At 41.2% G+C, this 18504-nt stretch overlaps 1 protein-coding gene and 1 long non-coding RNA gene across 2 annotated transcripts in view; one reads left to right on the top strand and one right to left on the bottom strand.

Annotated features, from left to right (window-relative positions):
- The first annotated feature begins 169 nt into the window (after nt 1-169).
- The window catches only part of LOC109549918 (uncharacterized), a 62471-nt gene continuing 44136 nt past the window's right edge, over nt 170-18504 (top strand). The window contains exons 1-2 of the long non-coding RNA XR_012332477.1: nt 170-487; nt 1580-1707. This is a non-coding gene — a long non-coding RNA (uncharacterized lncRNA). The remainder of the gene's footprint in view (nt 488-1579; nt 1708-18504) is intronic.
- Nucleotides 8713-14178, bottom strand: CDKN2B (cyclin dependent kinase inhibitor 2B). Its single transcript, XM_004321938.4, has 2 exons — nt 13449-14178; nt 8713-10956 (listed from the first exon to the last, which is right to left on the bottom strand). The coding sequence occupies exons 1-2, from the start codon at nt 13581-13583 to the stop codon at nt 10696-10698; spliced, it is 396 nt and encodes a 131-aa protein (XP_004321986.3). The 5' UTR covers nt 13584-14178; the 3' UTR covers nt 8713-10695.

Raw genomic sequence — 18504 nt, 5'->3', positions numbered from 1 at the left:
CCCTCCCGCCCACCTCCTCTTTCCCGCCCTGTCCGCGCCCCCCCCCCCGCCCGCGCCGCCACCTTCCCACCCTCCGCGCGGGCGCCCCACGCGGTGACAGCTCAAGGTCCTGACGCCACAACGCATCTCCAGGCAGCCCGCCCCCTCGCAACATCCGTCACCTGACCCTGCCATATCAGGAACCGCCGCGGTCCAGCTCGCGTCCCTGCTTCCCTGTCCCCCTTCCTTTATTCCTCGCTCCCCACGCTGGGGATTCTTCCTTTCTCCAAACCGGATTATTTAAAAGAGAAAAAGAAAGAAAAAAAAAAGCAAATTTATCTCATGGGTCTATCCGCCATTCAGGAGGCTGGATGTCAGTTTTTAAAGAAATGGCGCTATGCTCCACTTCTCGATTTGGGAAACGAGCGAAATTAAAGGAAACTGCTGCGACATCTGGACACTGCGTGGCGCTGGCGCCGCTGGAGCGGCGGGCCCCGCGCCGGACCAGGTAGGCGGAGCCGAACCCCAACCCCTGCTGGATCGGCGCGCCCCTTCCCCTGCTGCTCCCGCGTTGCGGAGGGCTCTGGGCTAGGCCGGCAGTCCATTCACCAGGCAATTTTTATTTTCGGTTTTAACATCCCGCTCAGAGAAGCATCTGAACGCTTCTTCCTCTTTCCTCCTGCCGCGGTGCTCCCCTCCCCCACGGCTGCTCCCCGCTCTCCCGTTGTCCCCGCGTCCACTGGTCGTTCCTCCCGCAGCCTCCTCCTCCTCCTTCCGCCCGGCGCTCCGACACCCTTCCCTCTTGCTGCCTGACTCTTCAGCGTGGTCCCTTTCCTCTCTCCTCCCCTCCTCCCTCTTACCCCTCTTTTCTTCCACATCACTGACCCTTTCTTTCTGGATACCCCCCGCCCCTCCCCGCGCTGCTGGGGTCCACTCGGCACAGGAAAAGCGAGGGAAGGAAAGGGAAGAGCCGCATAAAGGAGGGGTGAGTCGAGGACACCGAGGCGGCCTGAGGACACGCAGGAGCCGGGTTCCAGAGCGCAGACTGACGGGTTCCGGCTGTCGGGCTGGATGGAGCTTTGGCGCTGGTTCGCCGGCTCCCCCGAAGGCGAGTGGTCGAGCCCAGGACGCCTCTTTCAGGCGGGCGGTGCTGACCCGATGCCCCAACTTCCCGGGCCTGAAGTCAGTCTCGATGGGCCGAGAGCCTCGCGGGCTGGAGGCGCGGCCTGGCCGGCCCGGCGTGTAAGAGAGGATGTGGGACTAGGCCCAGCCTTCGGAGCCTGAAAGGTGGCCCGCCTCGAAGTGGCTTCTTTTACTTGTGGCCGAGCCAACTGGCCGAGCTGCAGGAGTGGATCCGTAGCGAGACAGACGCCAAGCCTCTCACTATCTGGAGGAGGCAAGTGAGGCTTGGATGGTGCAAGCCACCGTACTGTAACTGAGAGACCTCGTCCAGCGGCACGCAGGCTGCTTCCACTTCCCGTCCCTCACCTCCGCACAGGATGTAGCCTCCTGACCCGCCGGCTGAAGTGAGACTTAGGGACCAGGCTTAAATAGCCACTCTAAATAACTTTTACAAATGCACCTCTCCCCTCTCCTGTAGGACTCCCTCAGAATTTACGGAACACCCAGGCTCCATGCTGAGGCTGCTTGCTGCTCCACTGTGACAGAATGAATGCGCTTTCTGGCTCTTCACAAGGCTAGCTCCTACTCCTTCAGGGCGCTTCTCAGGTATATCCGCCCCCCCCGCCCCCCTCAGAGACTCTTCCTCCAGGCACCGTATTTTTTTTCCCCTAAAGCACTTACCATACAGAAGTTATCATTAGTACTTGTTTGTCTGTCAGTAGTTAGTATGTAAACTCCGTGGAAGGCCGGTCTTGCTCTGTCTTGCACCACACCTATGATTCCCCTCCTCCACCACCACCCCCAAAATAAACCTCATAGGAGAGAGATGGACTAGTAAAAACATACAATTATAGTGAGGGGATTTCATTTTATGGCAAACAGAAGAGGGGTACTTTAGGAGGTGGGGGATCAGAGAAAGCATCCTGGAGGGGAAATGCTGCCCAGTTTCAGCACAGTATCATTTAAGGACTCTGGAGAAGTGGAAGAGAGAAGGGTTTCCTGGACCCAGGCAGAGTTACTAGCTGTGGCAGTAAACCATGGTGCGGGAGGGTGAGAAAACCTATATTACACATTTCTTGAAATTATTAGTCAGGGTTCTCTAGAGACAAAACCACTTTGTGTGTGTGTGTGTGTGTGTGTATGTGTGTGTGTGTGTGAGTGTGCGCGCACGCGCTTGTATGATTTATTTTAAGGAATTGGCTTACCCAGTTGTGGGGCTGGCAAGTCTGAAGTCTGCAAGACAAGTAGGCAGGCTGGAGACCCATGGGGGAGTTGATGTTGCAGTTTTGAGTCAGAAGGCAGCCTGGAGACAGAATTCTTTCTTCCTTGGGCAACCTCTTTTCACTTAAGGCCTTCAACTAATTGGATGAGGCCCACACAGATTATGAAGATAATCTGCTTTATTTAAAATCTATGGATTTAAATGTTAATTATATCTAAAAAATACCTTTACAGCAATAACTTGACTGGTATTTGACCAAACAATTGGGTACCACAGCCTAGCCAAGTTGACACATAAAATTAAACCTCACATTATCCTATTATGCCTGAAAGGTCTGCTGAGCCTCAGTTTCCCAACCAAGTTTACATTCTGTGATCTTTCTGTATTGATTGGGCCTGTATAGCTTAACCTATAACCATTTCCTGTCCGCCCAAACTTGTTCTGGGGATAAGGGTAGTTACCCACTTCAGAGGAATGCCATTTGAGTAAGAGCACTGAGTAAGATGACTATACAGTAAGCTCTGTGTTCAAAGAATATAAAATTTAAAACTCAAACTTAAATTCCATCTTGGTTTTCCCCTGCTACCCAACACCTGTGTTTTGTTAGTTGTGGTATGCAGGGGAATTCTATCTAATTTTAATATTAGACTAAGCAAAATACAATTATGAAGATGAATCTTTAGCAACACAACTAATTTGTGGCATTCCAAACACGTTTGGAATTCCAGATGACTTTGGCTTTGTGTTCTTCAAGAAGAGTATGATCAAGAGCTGATCAGTGTTATTTGTGCACACTTTCGCTTGTATTACTTATCCTCACAGCGGCTCTTTGAATTTGGGATTACTACCCTACTTTACAGGTGAGAAGACTGAGGCCTAGAGGCACTCAAATCTTAGATACTTTATAGCCAGCAAGTGCCAGGGCTGGAATCATTAAGAAGGTCTTTGGACTGAAAGCCTTGTGCCCTTTCTGTTGTGCTAAACAGAGTCAATAGGAAGTGAAATATTGATGGGTCATTTTTGCAGAAAGAGAATCATTGAATGTCGGAGCTTTTATTTGCTCTCTTCCTTTGGCCTAAAAACTGACTTAGCAGCTGAGTTTTTGAATGGAGGAAAATTATTTTCTATTTTTTAAAATGATTTTCTATTTTGGATCAGCAAATTCATCCCACAGGCAGAGATAGGAGAGGGCATTATACTAATACCTTGTCTGTGCCATGCCACCCAACTACCCTCTAGCTGTGATGTCCTAGGACACTAGCTTTTTCCCTCAGGTATCTCTTGATTATCAAAATTCTGTGAGAAACTTCCCTAGTATTGCACATGCTCAAACTAAAAACCCCAAAGGTATAAGACACAAAACACTAGAAGATTTTAAAACTATTATTTGAACACATATAAAATATTAACTTCTAGAATATATAAATACATAAATGAGTAATAAAATAACCCAGTAGAAAAGTTAGCAAGTAATATAATGGGCAGTTTAGAGTAGAGGATATTCAAATAGTCAAATGGTTAAAAAATTATGAAAATATATTCAATTTTACTGGTTAGTAAAGGAATGTAACAAAAACACTGACATATACCTACAGGTGTGGCAAAAATAAAAAGAGTGATAACATTGGCAAAGTTGTCAGAAAACAATCTTCTTACATACTATTGTAACTTGGTACATTCATTTTGGAAGGCAACTTTACAGTATTTATTAAAACTGTATGTGCATATACATACCCTTTGACTCAGCAATTCCACTGAGTTTATGTATGCAAATATACACATACATAAATAGATGTATGGAAATATGTATACTTTTATGTAGTGTGTATATATGTATGGAAAAAAATACATATTACATATGCATGTATATATATTACCCTTTGACTCAGCAGTTCCACTCCTATAACTCATCTAAGTATGAAAAGTATATATGCACATATACGTGTATATATATTATTGAAGATATACACATATACACATATATATACACACATAAGTATGGAAAGATTTTACACACACATATGTGCAGACATATACGGTATGTGTGTGTTTGTGTGAGAGAAAAAGAGACAGATGTACCTTTAGCCTCAGCAATATCACTTCTATAAATTGATACAGATTGCTCATACAAGGATGAAAAGAAGTTTCTTTATAGCAGCATATGTAGTAGCAAAAAAAAAGGAAATAATTTTTATGTTTGTTAATAAGAGACTGGTTTTAAAAAATTTGGGTTTATCCATAAAATACAAAACTATGCAGCTATACAAAAAATGAAGTGCATCTTTATTTCCTAATGCAAGTTGTCAAAGATCTACTATCAAAAAAAAAAAAAACAAGTTGCAGAATGGTTTCCTAAATGTGTGTGTTGGGGCAGGGCTGTTTACAATTATGTATACCTATATTTCTGGGAAGTTGATTAAAAGTTTTCAAAAATAGTGGTTACTCCTAGATAGTGAGAATGGTGGATAGGGAGGTTTCAGGAGATATTAATTCTGTTTACTTTCTGTACTGTTTGAAAGTTTACCATGAACAAGAATTTTAGAGTAACAACTATGGAAATTTTTGGCTCCAAAACTAGAGATTCTAATTTTGTAGTCCTGAAGTTGGTCAGTGAATTCAAAATTTAGAACATGAATGATTGAGAGCCAGGGTTGAGAACAACTTCCCTATATGTTGGTCTCAAATGACTGATGGGGACAGCACCATCATTGTACAGACATAATAAATACCTGAGGGTGAATGTAAAATGAAATGTCACGTAATTTTTCCCTAGAAAGGGGATGACATTAAATTCTTCTGTTCAAGGTGGGATTTAAACAGATCAAAAGGCTCCTGCAGCTCTGGAATGGATCCATATATGATATCTCTAACTGTCCAAGGCAGTCTAGACATTAGAGAGTAGTAGAGGATGACAAAATATTTTAGGCAAGTTTATAGCTTATAACTCTAAGGTGGCATATTGGGAGCAGATATAGGAGACTGTACAGGGTACTGCTGTGCCCTAGGAAAGGTGATAGAGCTTAGTACTCATAACCCACAGAATGAGAAGCCATTGGATATAAATATTTCCAACATTCACCCTTCAGAAGAAAACTCTGTGTGTTGTCATAATCTGTTGACTTATCTGTGGCTTTGTGAACAGAAAAAATGTTTACTGTTTTATGTTTATATGTTATCTCTTATAAACATATTATAAAATACATAATGACATACACTGAAATTATTTACAACTTAATTTGATAAGGAAAACAAAATGCAATTATTTATACTATGAGATGAGTGAAAACTGAAGAACAATGAATAACCTTTACCTATCTGGTTTAGGACTATACTGAAAGCCACCCAAACAGCAGACACTCATGACTGGTTCTGACTCCCACTCTTATCCACAGCTCAGTAACTATTATCTGGTCAGAAGAAAGTGGAATTCTCAGGGAGACCCAGTTTTCAGCTAAGGCAAGGAGATGAAGAAATTTGTAAAGTGAGAAGAAGGTAGAGTGGCGTTTGGTTAAAATGCAATGGAGACCCTGAGGTCACACAAGAAAGGGTTCAAAGGAAGTAGCACCAATCCTTTCATAATATAGAGTATTCCAAAGAGAAGATAGACAAATAGATTATGCATTTTGGGAGAAGGCCAAATTTGAAAGGGAAATGAGCCATGGTTTAATTACTGTAATTGGTCTTAAAGTTTTCACTTTAACTCTGTTGTAAAACATTTTATGTGCCAGCACTGACTCTATAGATCTACTGGAGGTCTAATGTCAGGGGCTTCTGAATGAGAAGGGCATTAACAGGTGTTTGGGGTTCCTTTGTAAATTTCCAATAAAACGTAGATGTCTGTGAGACAGTCTGTGTATCATCTTCATAGTTTTTTTTCCCCAGAAAAATCTTTGGTTTATATTGATTTCAAACTTCAAATTATAATACAAGTCAGCCATTTCAGGAGGGCAGAGAATGAGATGAAAAGAAAGTAACAAAAGGAATAGAAGGAGGAGAGGCATGGTGGTGTTTTATGGAAGATGGATCAGTAGTTTAACAGAATTAATCAAATAAAACCAAAACAAACTGCTTATGGTCTACACGCTGGTGGGGCTTGTGAAATATTCCCAGGCCTGAAATAATGGGAAACTGCTCATTCCCTACTGTCTTGATTTTCTATAAAACTTCTCAGGATCAGCTTTTACAAATGGTAGGAGTCCTTTTTGGCCTCTTGAATTCCTTACTCAGACTTTAATAGCATTCCTTGCATAAAGGAAACAAATACTTTATAGAAATGGTAACTTGTATATATCACCCCTTTGTTAATTATGTAATACTGGAAATTCTGCTTTGAAGCCAGTGCTACTAATGAAATAATATGTAACTGGCATGGATTACATATTAATCACAGTAATATAAATCAACATGTATTGATATTGAGGTGATACAGAGCTCTTCCCTGACCAGCTGGTTCCTACTATCATCCAGGCAACATTTAGGGACCTAAAACTTCATGGAATCCAATGGAAACAAACCAGAAAGAATGGACCTTTAGAAATGGGTCTGTAAACTCCACAGCAGCTATTTACAGAGAGTTATTCATCTTCTAATGACTTTTCTACATATTTTAGCATTTCGTGCCTTTGCACTTTCTATTCCTTCCAATGCCACCAACATTTTTTCTTGGTTCTAACTCCTATACCAACCCCATTTAGGTCAGTATCACTTGTTATATGTTTACTTAATAAACACTGTTTCTTTCAGAGCATTTACATTAGTTTGTAAACACCTACTTCAGCATTTATTTTAATAAATTTATTGGGTCTACCTGCTTATCTCACTTAAAGAAGTGAATTCTTTTGGTGGCTATGAGTCACATGAGAGAAATGCAAAATGCAACAGAAAAAAACCCCAGAGGTAAGACAAAGTAAGAAAGAGCTTAAAATTAAACTACATATTTATTTTGCAAAGCATCTTTTCTGTGCTGGTTTCCACAAACTTGTTGGTAACTTCTCAACTAACTGGTGGAGGTGGTGCTTATGGAGATCCCCCACCCCACAAGGCTCCAGAATTTAAAAATGCATCTCTTCTCTCTATTCCTTTATATAGCTTTTCTTGGCTCAGACAAGCAAAGTGGCAAAATCATTACTAATAAAATATAAGACCCCATTACAGTCATGTATGCAACAAACTTATAAAGCGATAAAACTTTAGTGATGGTAGGGAGCTTAAAAGTAATCTAGTCCAACTCCCATCTTTTATAGATGAGGAAATTGGGGCTAATCATGTCACATGATTTAGTAGGTCATATACTGAATTAGTTGAAGAACTAATACGAGAACCCAGGTTTTCTACCTTCCAATCAAGTCCTAGTTTATCTCTGCTTCATTCCCTCTTTCTTCCCTGGGATTATAAATAGAACAGGAGAAGATATTGAAAGTATTGTGATTCAACTCTTGTTGCTCCTTCAAGTAATTTTTAAAATTAAAATGTTCTTATTTTCTTACTTATTTCTCCCCGTTTCCATCTTTTTAAGCTTGGTAATTGAACACTGTGAAATTATGCCAACCTAAAATTTATTTTTCAAGTTTTCACAAGATAATGAAATAGTTTGTTGATAGTGAAAACTTAGTAGTCATGTCAGATTTTGGTTATGATTAGCTGCTGACATAAATACCAAAGCAGACTTCTTAGTCTGCTAAGAAGATGACTGTAGATGACAACAGCTTTTGCATTTGTTTCAGAAGGCAGTCCACAAGAGTGCTTCCAAGATTATTTCTATCATTTTTGAAGATGACTACTTCTACTTGCTCTTTTTTCTTTTCTTTTGGTAGAATGGCAACGTCTTGAATGTTGGAAAAATTACACCCTATCATAAAAATAATCAGCCTCTGATAAAGCATAAAAGGAAAATAAGCATTTCTTTTGTTTTTTTAAAAAATAATTGATACTTGCAGAGGTGGTAAAAAAAATCCCTATTCACTACTACATATTAACACACAAGTAGTTTGTTTTTAACATTTCCCATAAAAGGAAGGACAATATAGAATCTCAGTGTGGTTGGTCTAAGTTAAATTAGTTTTATTTATTTGCTGAAGGTCAGTTACCTAGCTTCATAAAATGAACTAATTTGGTCCTGGACACCATATTCATATCGCTTTTGTCATAATATAGAAATAAAATATAATAAAGCATTCCTATGAACACACTTTCCCAAAGCCATTTGGAACTGTATGGATCTTGAGCTCTCTGTTTGAATCTATTTTTCATTCCTTATATCTGAAATTACTAATTTTAGCCATTAGAACACAGGAAATTTTAAATAGATTTTGCTTTCATAGTAAATCATCCTTGTTTTCTCATCCATTCACTCGGCTGAAAAAGGAAATATAAAAATGAGGCCAAATGAATACATTATTGAATTCTGAATTTATTTCACTTCCAGATCTTGCAATGAAGGTCAGGTAGTAAGATGTGTACAAACCTTGGTAATATTTTAGATTTAGATACAGAAATTAACACGTATATTTTTCTGTAATTGTAAAATAGAGCCAGAAGCAGGGCTCATGTATATAGAGCTATATTTGCTTGCATGTATCCTTCAAAGTGAAATCTTAAACAGATTTAACAGTATATACTTCTTGTGCTGCTGATAAAACACATTGACAAAATCTGCCTACCAGGTGGATTTGAAATCTGAATTTACTTTTACATGTATTCATAAATTACTATTTCAGTGCAACCAGGTGGTACTTGATTTTCCAATAATGTATGATGTTTTGGTTTTGCCAAATATATAGATATATATATTTGCCGAATATATATATATATTTGCCAAATATATATAATATATATATGGCTGTGGATCTCACAGAACCCTATAGTACCCAACCACATTTTCTTGATTTAGTTTCCCTTAATATCAGGTTGTCATCAGATTCCACAATTTCTTTAAATTAGGAATGGAATCATGTTTTAAGCCAAAATCTTGGAGTCCAATCTCAATTTTTTTTACATTAAAACAGTGAAATATCAGTTATTCCAATGCTGTAATGTATCAAGCAACACTGGAAATTAAATCCCCAAACAGTACACCTTTAGTTTGTTCAGCAGATATTAAGACATTCCGCGAGCCATCATATATTTTCAACAGTTTTATATTCAATCTACTCTTAGCAACGCTTTGGGAAATATCCTGAGATAATTTACTGGGTAAGTGCATGGATCTTCTAAAATACATTTGTAATATTTCATTGTTTGACCCCCTGAGACTGTAGTAAAGGAAACAGAAAATTTAACAGAGAAATAAATAGGTTAAGGATCAAAGCAATCTGGGCGTTGCTACTGTGCCATAGCTTCGTGTAAAAGCTGTAGTTCTTCCTCACCTCTTTCCCAAGGGCCACGAGTTACTTTGTTATTTAAAGTCTCCGTAAGTAAGACTGCTATTGAAGAACCACCCAGAAGTACAAAATATCACGAAATCTTTTCAAGTGGCAATTTACAGGGGGCTCTCTGTATCCTACCGTTCATAGATTAAACAAATCGTTACAGTTAACTGCCTACCTACAGTTGCTCTCGCTACAATCCCCGACTTCAGTCTGTGCGCGGACTGCTGGAACGCCGCAAGAATCTCGCCTTTATTTAACAACAGCAAACGAGCGCCCCTTTCGGAGAGCTGTTCAGAATCACCTTGCCCTGGGGACTTTAGAATAAGCAGGCAAGTTCGAGGTGGCTTCCGGGTCCTCTCTTCTCCGTCACTATCCGGTGTAGCTGGGCGCGAGTCCCCAAGGCTTCCAGTATGGAGCGTTTTGCACGTGACCTGCTCTGCTCCGTGCAGCTTGTAAAGAAAGAGCCCACGACGACCGTCATCATCGCTTGGTCCTCCGTCTTCAGCTTTGCCCTCATATCCCCAGGGCCTAACGCCTGACGTAGGGGCTTAAAGGGGGGGGGGGTCTTTCAAGGTCAATGGGGCGAACGTTATCACCTGCCTCCCACCCGAATGCCAGTCACCGCCGCCTCCCACTCCGCCCCAGCATCTTTTGTGTGAAGATTAGCAGCGCTTGGGTTCCTTCGCGGATTTCTTCATGTGCCACTTTTCGCCAGAAAACCCTGAAAAATAAACCTGGGAATTCCACATTCGGCTCCTAAATCTCGCTGGAAATCCATTTGCCCCACCTCTCTGCGTTTCACTTCACGGTGAGTGTCGAGGGCTGCATCCAGAGAAAAAAAGAGAAAAAAAATTTCTTCCCGGTCTACCCCTCCTTCGCTGCGGGGAATCAGGTCGCCCAGGAAGACTTCCGCCGCTCCACGTTTGAAGACCTCATTGAACTAAGTTGGGGTGAGGAACTGGAGAGAAAAGAAAAATCGTTTGGGGCGGCTGTGTGCAAGCGCCATCAGTCTCCCTCGGCCGCGCGCAGGTAGCGGGCGACGTCGCGGTGGCCCCGCTCCTCAGCCAGGTCCACGGGCAGGCGGCCCCAAGCGTCGCGCAGGTCCAGCCGCGCCCCGGCTCGGTGCAGCGCCACCAACGTGTCCAGGAAGCCCTCCCGGGCGGCGTCGTGCACGGGTCGGGTGAGGGTGGCGGGGTCTGCGCAGTTGGGGTCCGCACCGTGGAGCAGCAGCAGCTCGGCCACGCGGGCGCTGCCCATCATCATGACCTGCCGGAGAGAGCAGAGCGGTCAGGACCGGGGTGGGGGCAGGTAGAGTCTTCTCAAAGAAATACCTATTCATGATCCAGAGACTCTTACAAGCCTCAGGAGTCTAGTTAAGCTTCATTTGCTGACGCAATACCATCCCCCCCCCACCCCCGGCCCCAGCCCCAATTATACTCTACTCAGCCCTAATTAGTTCCATTTTATTCTCCAAACGTGGGAAGACAAGAAAGAGCTGATGATAAACTGCTTATCGCCGTTGTGGGAGATTTCTTTAAAATTTCCATTGAAACAGGGGAGTCTATTTTGTTAAATGATTTATGGGTGGAGTTAAGACTTTTAAAGTCTTAATTATTTTCCTTTTTCTTTCCTCTACCCCAGCCATAATCCCAGTCTAAAAAATTTACTAGGCAGTCAGCTGATATATTTATTTTAGAAGTTAGAGCAGTGCTTTAGGAGAGAAAATAAGAAACAACTAAGTCTAAAACAAGGTTTACTTTGTTTAGTTTTTGCAGTAAATCCCCTGTGGAAGCCATTTGCTTTTCACTGTTATATATGTCTCTGCTCATAAAGGGAATACAGTCCCACAATTGGAGCCAAAATTGGAGATGAAAGGGAAAAAGTAAAGTCATGCATAGTTTTATAAGATGATGAAAACAAATTGTTTTTAATGAATGGTTCACCACTTTTAATATTTAACATTATAGATAAAGGCTAACATTTAGAGGATAATATATTTGAGGTAATGTAAAATAAACACTATATTTACATTGTACAGAATTTTATAATGTTGAATAGTAAACATTTCGCTATCTAAAAAAGAGCTTGGATCTTAGCAGTCACATCAGAGCAATGCATAATTTAGAAAAAGGATGTTTTGGAGCAGTAATCCTATAGTATCCATTTGTGTACATGTACATTATGCAAGTATTTACCTTCTCATTTTAACAATAAAACAAATTTCTTAATGTTTATCCATTCAAGTTTCCGATTTCCATTATTTTATTTTTTTCAACATCTTTATTGGAGTATGATTGCTTTACAATGGTGTGTTAGTTTCTGCTTTATAACAAAGTGAGTCAGCTATATATATACATATTTCCCCATATCTCCTCCTCCTTTCGTCTCCCTCTCACCCTCCCTATCCCACCCCACTAGGTGGTCACAAAGCACCAAAGCAACGAGCTGATCTCCCTGTGCTATGTGGCTGCTTCCCACTAGCTATCTATTTTACATTTGGTAGTGTATATATGTCCATGCCACTCTTTCACTTCGTCCCAGCTTCCCCTTCCTCCTCCCCGTGTCCTCAAGTTCATTCTCTGCATCTGCGTCTTTATTCCTGTCCTGCCCCTACGTTCTTCAGAACCATTTTTTTTAGATTCCATATATAATAAAATAATTTTTGATAATTAAATATACAAAATGTTGTTATATGTTCTTGTGAGTTTATGTTTTAAAATGTACCACGGAATCAAAAGATAGTACGCAAAAATTTTTTGTTTGTTTCATGGTATTAAAAACATCTATTTCCTCCCTTAGAAACCATGATATGATTTCTATTAGTGAAGTAAAGGGCATTTCATACATAGAGAAGAGGCGGAAAAGTGGTTCTTAATATCTCAGAATATGGTGAATTAAAAACGACAAACCTCTTTCTACAATTAATATAATTTGAAGTCTTTAAGAGCTGCTTTACATATTGTTGCTGCTTTAAACAATCCGTCATTTCTTCCAATATTTTCTATGAATTCAAAATGAATGAATACATATTTTCTTTAAAATCTACACAATTAACAAGATTCCTTAATAACGGCTTGGTTCTGGAAGGTGATTGTGAGGTGAATACTAAATATGACCATAATAGTCAACAATAAAACACAAAACATTACCTTATATTTTAAAGAAATTAAAAAATATATTTAGCACTAATTAAAGTGGGATTAATAGTTAAACATATTGAATAAATGAATTTTAACAATGAAGAGACTATTTATGAAGGCCCTTTGCCATTTAACAAAGCTGCAGCAATGCTTATGTAATCCAAGCATTCAGTATAACTAAATAAAAATATATAGAAGCACATTTTTTTCTTATGTAACACTCAAGAGACACTGCTTACATAAAAGGAATTAAGTATTGTGATTGAGAAATCCTGTCTTTTTTCTTTGTATTCGTCTGTATGAGAAAAGAATATAAAATTTCACATCACAGCTTAAAGATTCAGGGTGATTTTTTTTCATGTGCCGTGATTTTGTGAGAGGGGATATTGGTCTTTTTCCCCCCATTAAAAAGAAAACCAAACAAGTAGTGGGGTTTCCAATACCTTTCTTTAAAATTTTTTTGTGGGTGAAAACCTGCTTTACACCTGAGCTGAATACTAGAGCAAGAGAGACAGAGGTCTAAGTCGGTGGAGATCTCAGTCCCCAGCCGCTTCCCACGGAGGCCGCGGTGCCGTGTTTGTGCGCCCCCTGACGGCGAGGCCCGGGGCCCCCAGCTACCTGGATCGGGCGCCTCCCGAAGCGGTTGAGTCTGTTGGGATCAGCACCGGCTTCCAGGAGCTGCCGCACGGCCTCCACTTGCCCCCGCGCCGCGGCGTTGGAAAGGGCCGCATCACCGCCGCCACCACTGAGCATGCCCTTGTCCTCCTCGCTCACTTCGCAGCCCCCAGGCGCAAAGTGTCCCGGATAATCCACCGCTGGCCGTGAGCTTCGCAACACGCCCCACCCCTCCTTCCCACCTCGCCCTAGCGGGCTCTCCCCACTCGGAAAGAGCTCAGTTTAGCTTCAGTTCCCTTTCGCCGTCCTTCTGCGGCTTGGGGGGTCCGTCCAATGGCCGAAAGGCCTGTAGTTAAGCCGGGCTTTTCCCGGATGGCTCCCAGGAAAAGGCCCCTCGCGCAGCCGCAACGTCGCGCGATCCACTCTGGCCGCAGAGTGCGGGCGCGTTGCAGCGTCCTCACCGCCGAGCTACACTCTGCCGGAGTGGAGAGCCGGCAGGGACTGAGTTCTTTTCCAGCTGGGCAGTCGGGCTGGGTGCTTCCCACCTCCTTAGGCTCCGCCCCCTGTCCGTTCGGGCATGGCCCACTGTGCTGGCTGAGAGGCCTGGCAGGCAGCTGACGTTACAGCCGCGAGGGTAGGGGCCAGGAAGAGCAGCCCAGAAGGTGCCCGGCCGCACGCGCCAGACACCGCAGAGCGGATCCCGCTGCGCAACTCGCTGCGGGGTGTCCAGCAATCCTAGGCTAAGTTTTTTGGAAAGGTCGAATCAGTGCACTCAGCTCTTAATCACCTCCCTCCAGCAGGCGGAGCAGAGGATTTCTATTCCTTCCGTCCCGGGCCAGCTGGTTTCACTAGAAGTTAGTCGCTCCCTGTGTAATCAAAAGGGTGAGAGAAAGGCATTTAAAATAACCTCGTCTCTCTTAAGATGTCTTAAAGTGACAGCTCTGCACCTGTCATACTGGTGAAATTCATCCCCAGGCGGTACTTGAACTTCACTAGCTTCACGTCTTGCATCAACCTTAGCAATTTGCGGGGGGTGGGGGGGATATCTTCCTACTTGAATGAGCCAAAAATCAGTCTAAGTGAAAAATCCTGAGAATGCTGCTTTGAATGTACTTTTTATTCTTTTCATCTTTGAATTATGGATACAATCCTCAAACAAAACAAAACAAGAAAAACGAAAAAACAACTCTCACACACAGCTAGTTTGAGATTGAGAGTTATAGCTTGGTACCTCACTTAAAAATATATATATTTTAAGAATCTGAGATCCCAGTTTCATGATATTTGAACAACCTATTTTTCTTTGCACTCTTACCTATTTAAACCCACCTCAGCAAGTATTTGATTTCCATTTATCATAGGTAATAAAGGAAATTATGCCGTAATAATGAAACATAATAAAACAGGGATGTGGTTCTGGACCTGTCATTAAACAGGCTGTCATTAAACTGTCATTAAACCCACTTCTGAAGATTTAAAGGCCAAGTGCTTTGCTTTTCTTCCTAATCTTTTTAAGTGAGTTTGCATTAACATATGCGTTGCTTTTTTTTTTTTTTTTTTTTTTTTTTGCGGGTGTGGGCCTCTCACTGTTGCGGCCTCTCCCTTGAGGAGCACAGTCTCCGGACACGCAGGCTCAGCAGCCATGGCTCACGGGCCCAGCCGCTCCGCGGCATGTGGGATCCTCCCGGACCGGGGCACGAACCCGTGTCCCCTGCATCGGCAGGCGGACTCTCAACCACTGCGCCACCAGGGAAGCCCATGCGTTGCTTTTAAGGTTAAAAAAAATTACAGGTGATGCTCTACTGAAATAGGAAGAGAACCACAAGTTATGTATCTGTTGACTGAAAACTTTGGTGAGCAGTTCTCATGCTCCTAACATTTAACAGCTCTTATCTATAACATCATTTTTGGTTTAGAGTACTGAGAAACACAATCTTAAAGTGAGGGCAATTGCTTGGTTACTCACAAATGAGAGACTCCACGTGTTTCTTCTAGCATATCTTAGCTTGGATTCCCCTCCTCCCAATCCACTGTAGAATAAAGAAGAGCTCTTTACAGACAGGGTAGGGGGTGGCATGGAAGTGGTGATTATGGCTAAAGATTTGCTGACTGAGCCTCAACAGAGTTGAAATTAACCTGGATGGGGAAGGGAAGGGGGTAGCATTAATAACAATTTTTCTTTCTCTTACCACACCACATTTCTTAGTTTTCAGGTTCTTAATTCCTCTACCTTTCACTCTTTTTTTTTTTTAACATCTTTATTGGAGTATAACTGCTTTACAATGGTGTGTTAGTTTCTGCTTTATAACAAAGTGAATCAGTTATACATATACATATGTCCCCATATCTCTTCCCTCTACCTTTCACTCTTATTTGAACCTCCACTCTTATCTAGCAAAAAACTGTCTTTTTATTTGTTGATGCTGATTCTATTATGGTCTGGCCAGAAGAATAGAAATCTACTGCTGGGTGAAAAGCATGGATGAGCTGTTTTCGTCTAGTCTTAGAGGCCAGTTCCCATGCACAGTGTATTGGGGATTATAGGTGTGCCAGTTGAACGGGAGAAGGAAGAGGAAAGATGGACGGTAGGAAGCCAGGGTCTTTGAAATAAATGGCATTGCTTCTTTGCCAGTTACCTGGAGGGGCTGAGTCACTATACTGATATTGGTGGGTGTGGTGGCAAATGGGCTCAGTCAAGAATATCTTCATCAGAACAGCCTGATTACTCTGAAATTTAGTGCACAGCCAAATGCAACAAGGCAGGTTGCCTTTTAAAGGAGTATTGTTGGATCTGCCCTCTAATGGATTCAGTAATTAAATTTAGTTCAACAAAACTTAGTTCAGCATATCCTATAACACAGTTCACAGTTGGATAAGATATGGGTCCTAGATTTTAAGAAACTCTCCCTAGTGGCATTTAAACCAACAAATAGAGTTTCAGAATCAATGCAATTCCTATCAAAATTCCAATGGCATTTTTCAAAGAAATAGAACAAATGGTACTAAAATTTCTATGGAACCACAAAAATCCCCAAATAGCCAAAGCAATCTTGAGAAAGAAAAACAAAGCTGGAGGCATCATACTTTCTGATTTCAAACTACATTACAAAACTACAGTTATTAAAACAGTATGGTATTGGCATAAAGACAGATACATAGATCAATGGAAGAACTGGAAGCCCAGAAATAAACCCACACTATGTGGTCAATTAATTTATGACCAAGGAGCCAAGAATATACAATGGGGAAAGGAGAGCCTCTTCAATAAATGGTATTGGGAAAACTGGACAGCCACATGCATAATAATGAAACTTGACAGCTATCTTACACCATATACAAAAATTAACTCAAGATGAATTAAATACATGAATGTAAGACCTTAAACCATAAAACTCCTAGAAGAAAACATAGGCGGTAAGCTCCTCGACATAGGACTTGGCAATGACTTTTTGACTCTGACAACAAAAGCAAAAATAAGTAAGTGGGACTACATCATACTAAAAAGCTTCTTCACAGAAAAGGAAACCATCAACAAAATGAAAGGCAACCTATGAATGGGAGAAAATATTTCCAAACCATATATCTGATAAGGGACTAATATCAAAACATATAAAGAACTCATACAACTCAGTAGCAAAAAACCAAGCAATCCAATTAGAAAATGGGCAGAAGGTCTGAATAGACATTTTTACAAAGAACATACAGATGGCCAACAGGTACATGAAAAGATGCTTAACGTCACTAATCACCATGGATATGCAAATCAAAACCACAGTAAGATATCTCACACCTGTTAAAATATCTATTATCAAAAAGACAAGAAATAACAAGTGTTGGTGAGGATGTGGAGAAAAGGCAACCCCTGTGTACTGTTCGTGGGATGTAAATTGATGTAGCCACTGTGGAAAACAGTTGGAGTTTCCTCAAAAAATTAAAAACAGAACTACTGTATGATCCAGCAATTCCATTTCTGAAGAAAATGAAAATACTAACTCAGAAAGACATATAAATTATTTACAATAGCCAAGATATGGAAACAACCTGTGTGTCCACTGATGGATGAATGGATAAAGAACTTGATATATATATATCTGCTGCAAAAGACTGAAATCTTCCCATTCATGACAATGTGAATGGACCTTGAGGGCATTATGCTAAGTGAAATAAGTCAGACAGAGAAAGACAAATACCATATGATCTCTTTTATATGTGGAATCTAAACAAAAACAATCCTCCACCCCCCAAGAAACAAAAGAAAAATAATCAAGCTCATTAATACAGAAAACAGATTGGTGGTACCAGAGGCAGGGGGTGGGAGTGTGTGAAAAATGTTTGAACTTTCTCTCTTTTTTAGTTTAAATAAATATAAAAAACGCATTTCCCACTTTTATTGTAATAACAGTCTCCTCTTTCTCAGCTCTATAATTTCTCCTTTGGTATATTCTAATTTGAAGTCTAGTTCACCCCTACAGCAAGTCAGAATACTTGTGAAGGTTAGGAAGACAACTACAGCCCTTGCTACTGCAGCTGGTTACAAAGCCACTACTAATAATCCTTGTCTCCCTCTTCAACTCCCTTTCTAGATTCCCTCACTCTTAGCACATCTAGTTATCTAGGTGTCTAACTTAGTAGGTTAAGTAGACCCCCATTCCTGAGAGTTGTGAGCTAGTAACCATGCCCTTTTCACACCATGGCTGGTATACTTGTCCATTTACTATCACAATTGGACAGATAAATATCGAGATATTCCAGTGGATTACCTGGATATCAAATGCTTTTTTACTGAATGCTTCTAGATTCAGAAGCCCTATCTTTTCCTGATAAACATGATCAATTATCCTCTTTAGGAGAGATGACTCCTATACTTCCTAACTGGTCTCTTAGCATGAAGAGCCTGAAGTGATTGGGCAGCATCTAGAGCTTAAATGGGACTCTTCCAACATCTCATGGTAAAATTGTTCTCTCTATATGAACCAAGATTTCCAGGCCACAGATATTAGAATTGTAAGGATGGAAAATATAAATTCCTCTTGTGGGTTACAAAATATGATAAATAGAG

The sequence above is a fragment of the Tursiops truncatus genome, chromosome 6, assembly GCF_011762595.2.
Source record: "Tursiops truncatus isolate mTurTru1 chromosome 6, mTurTru1.mat.Y, whole genome shotgun sequence".
NCBI classification, from domain to species: domain Eukaryota; kingdom Metazoa; phylum Chordata; class Mammalia; order Artiodactyla; family Delphinidae; genus Tursiops; species Tursiops truncatus.
Note: the sequence above shows the minus strand (reverse complement) of the source record. Positions and strands in the feature narration are given on the sequence as shown.

What these genes read in the sequence shown, in the direction of transcription:
- CDKN2B (XM_004321938.4), bottom strand. Translation starts at nt 13,583, where the DNA reads ATGCTCAGTGGTGGCGGCGGTGATGCGGCCCTTTCCAACGCCGCGGCG. An exon ending in TCGGGAGGCGCCCGATCCAG is followed by an intron (nt 10,957 to 13,448) that starts GTAGCTGGGGGC and finishes TCTCTCCGGCAG; the next exon opens with GTCATGATGATGGGCAGCGC.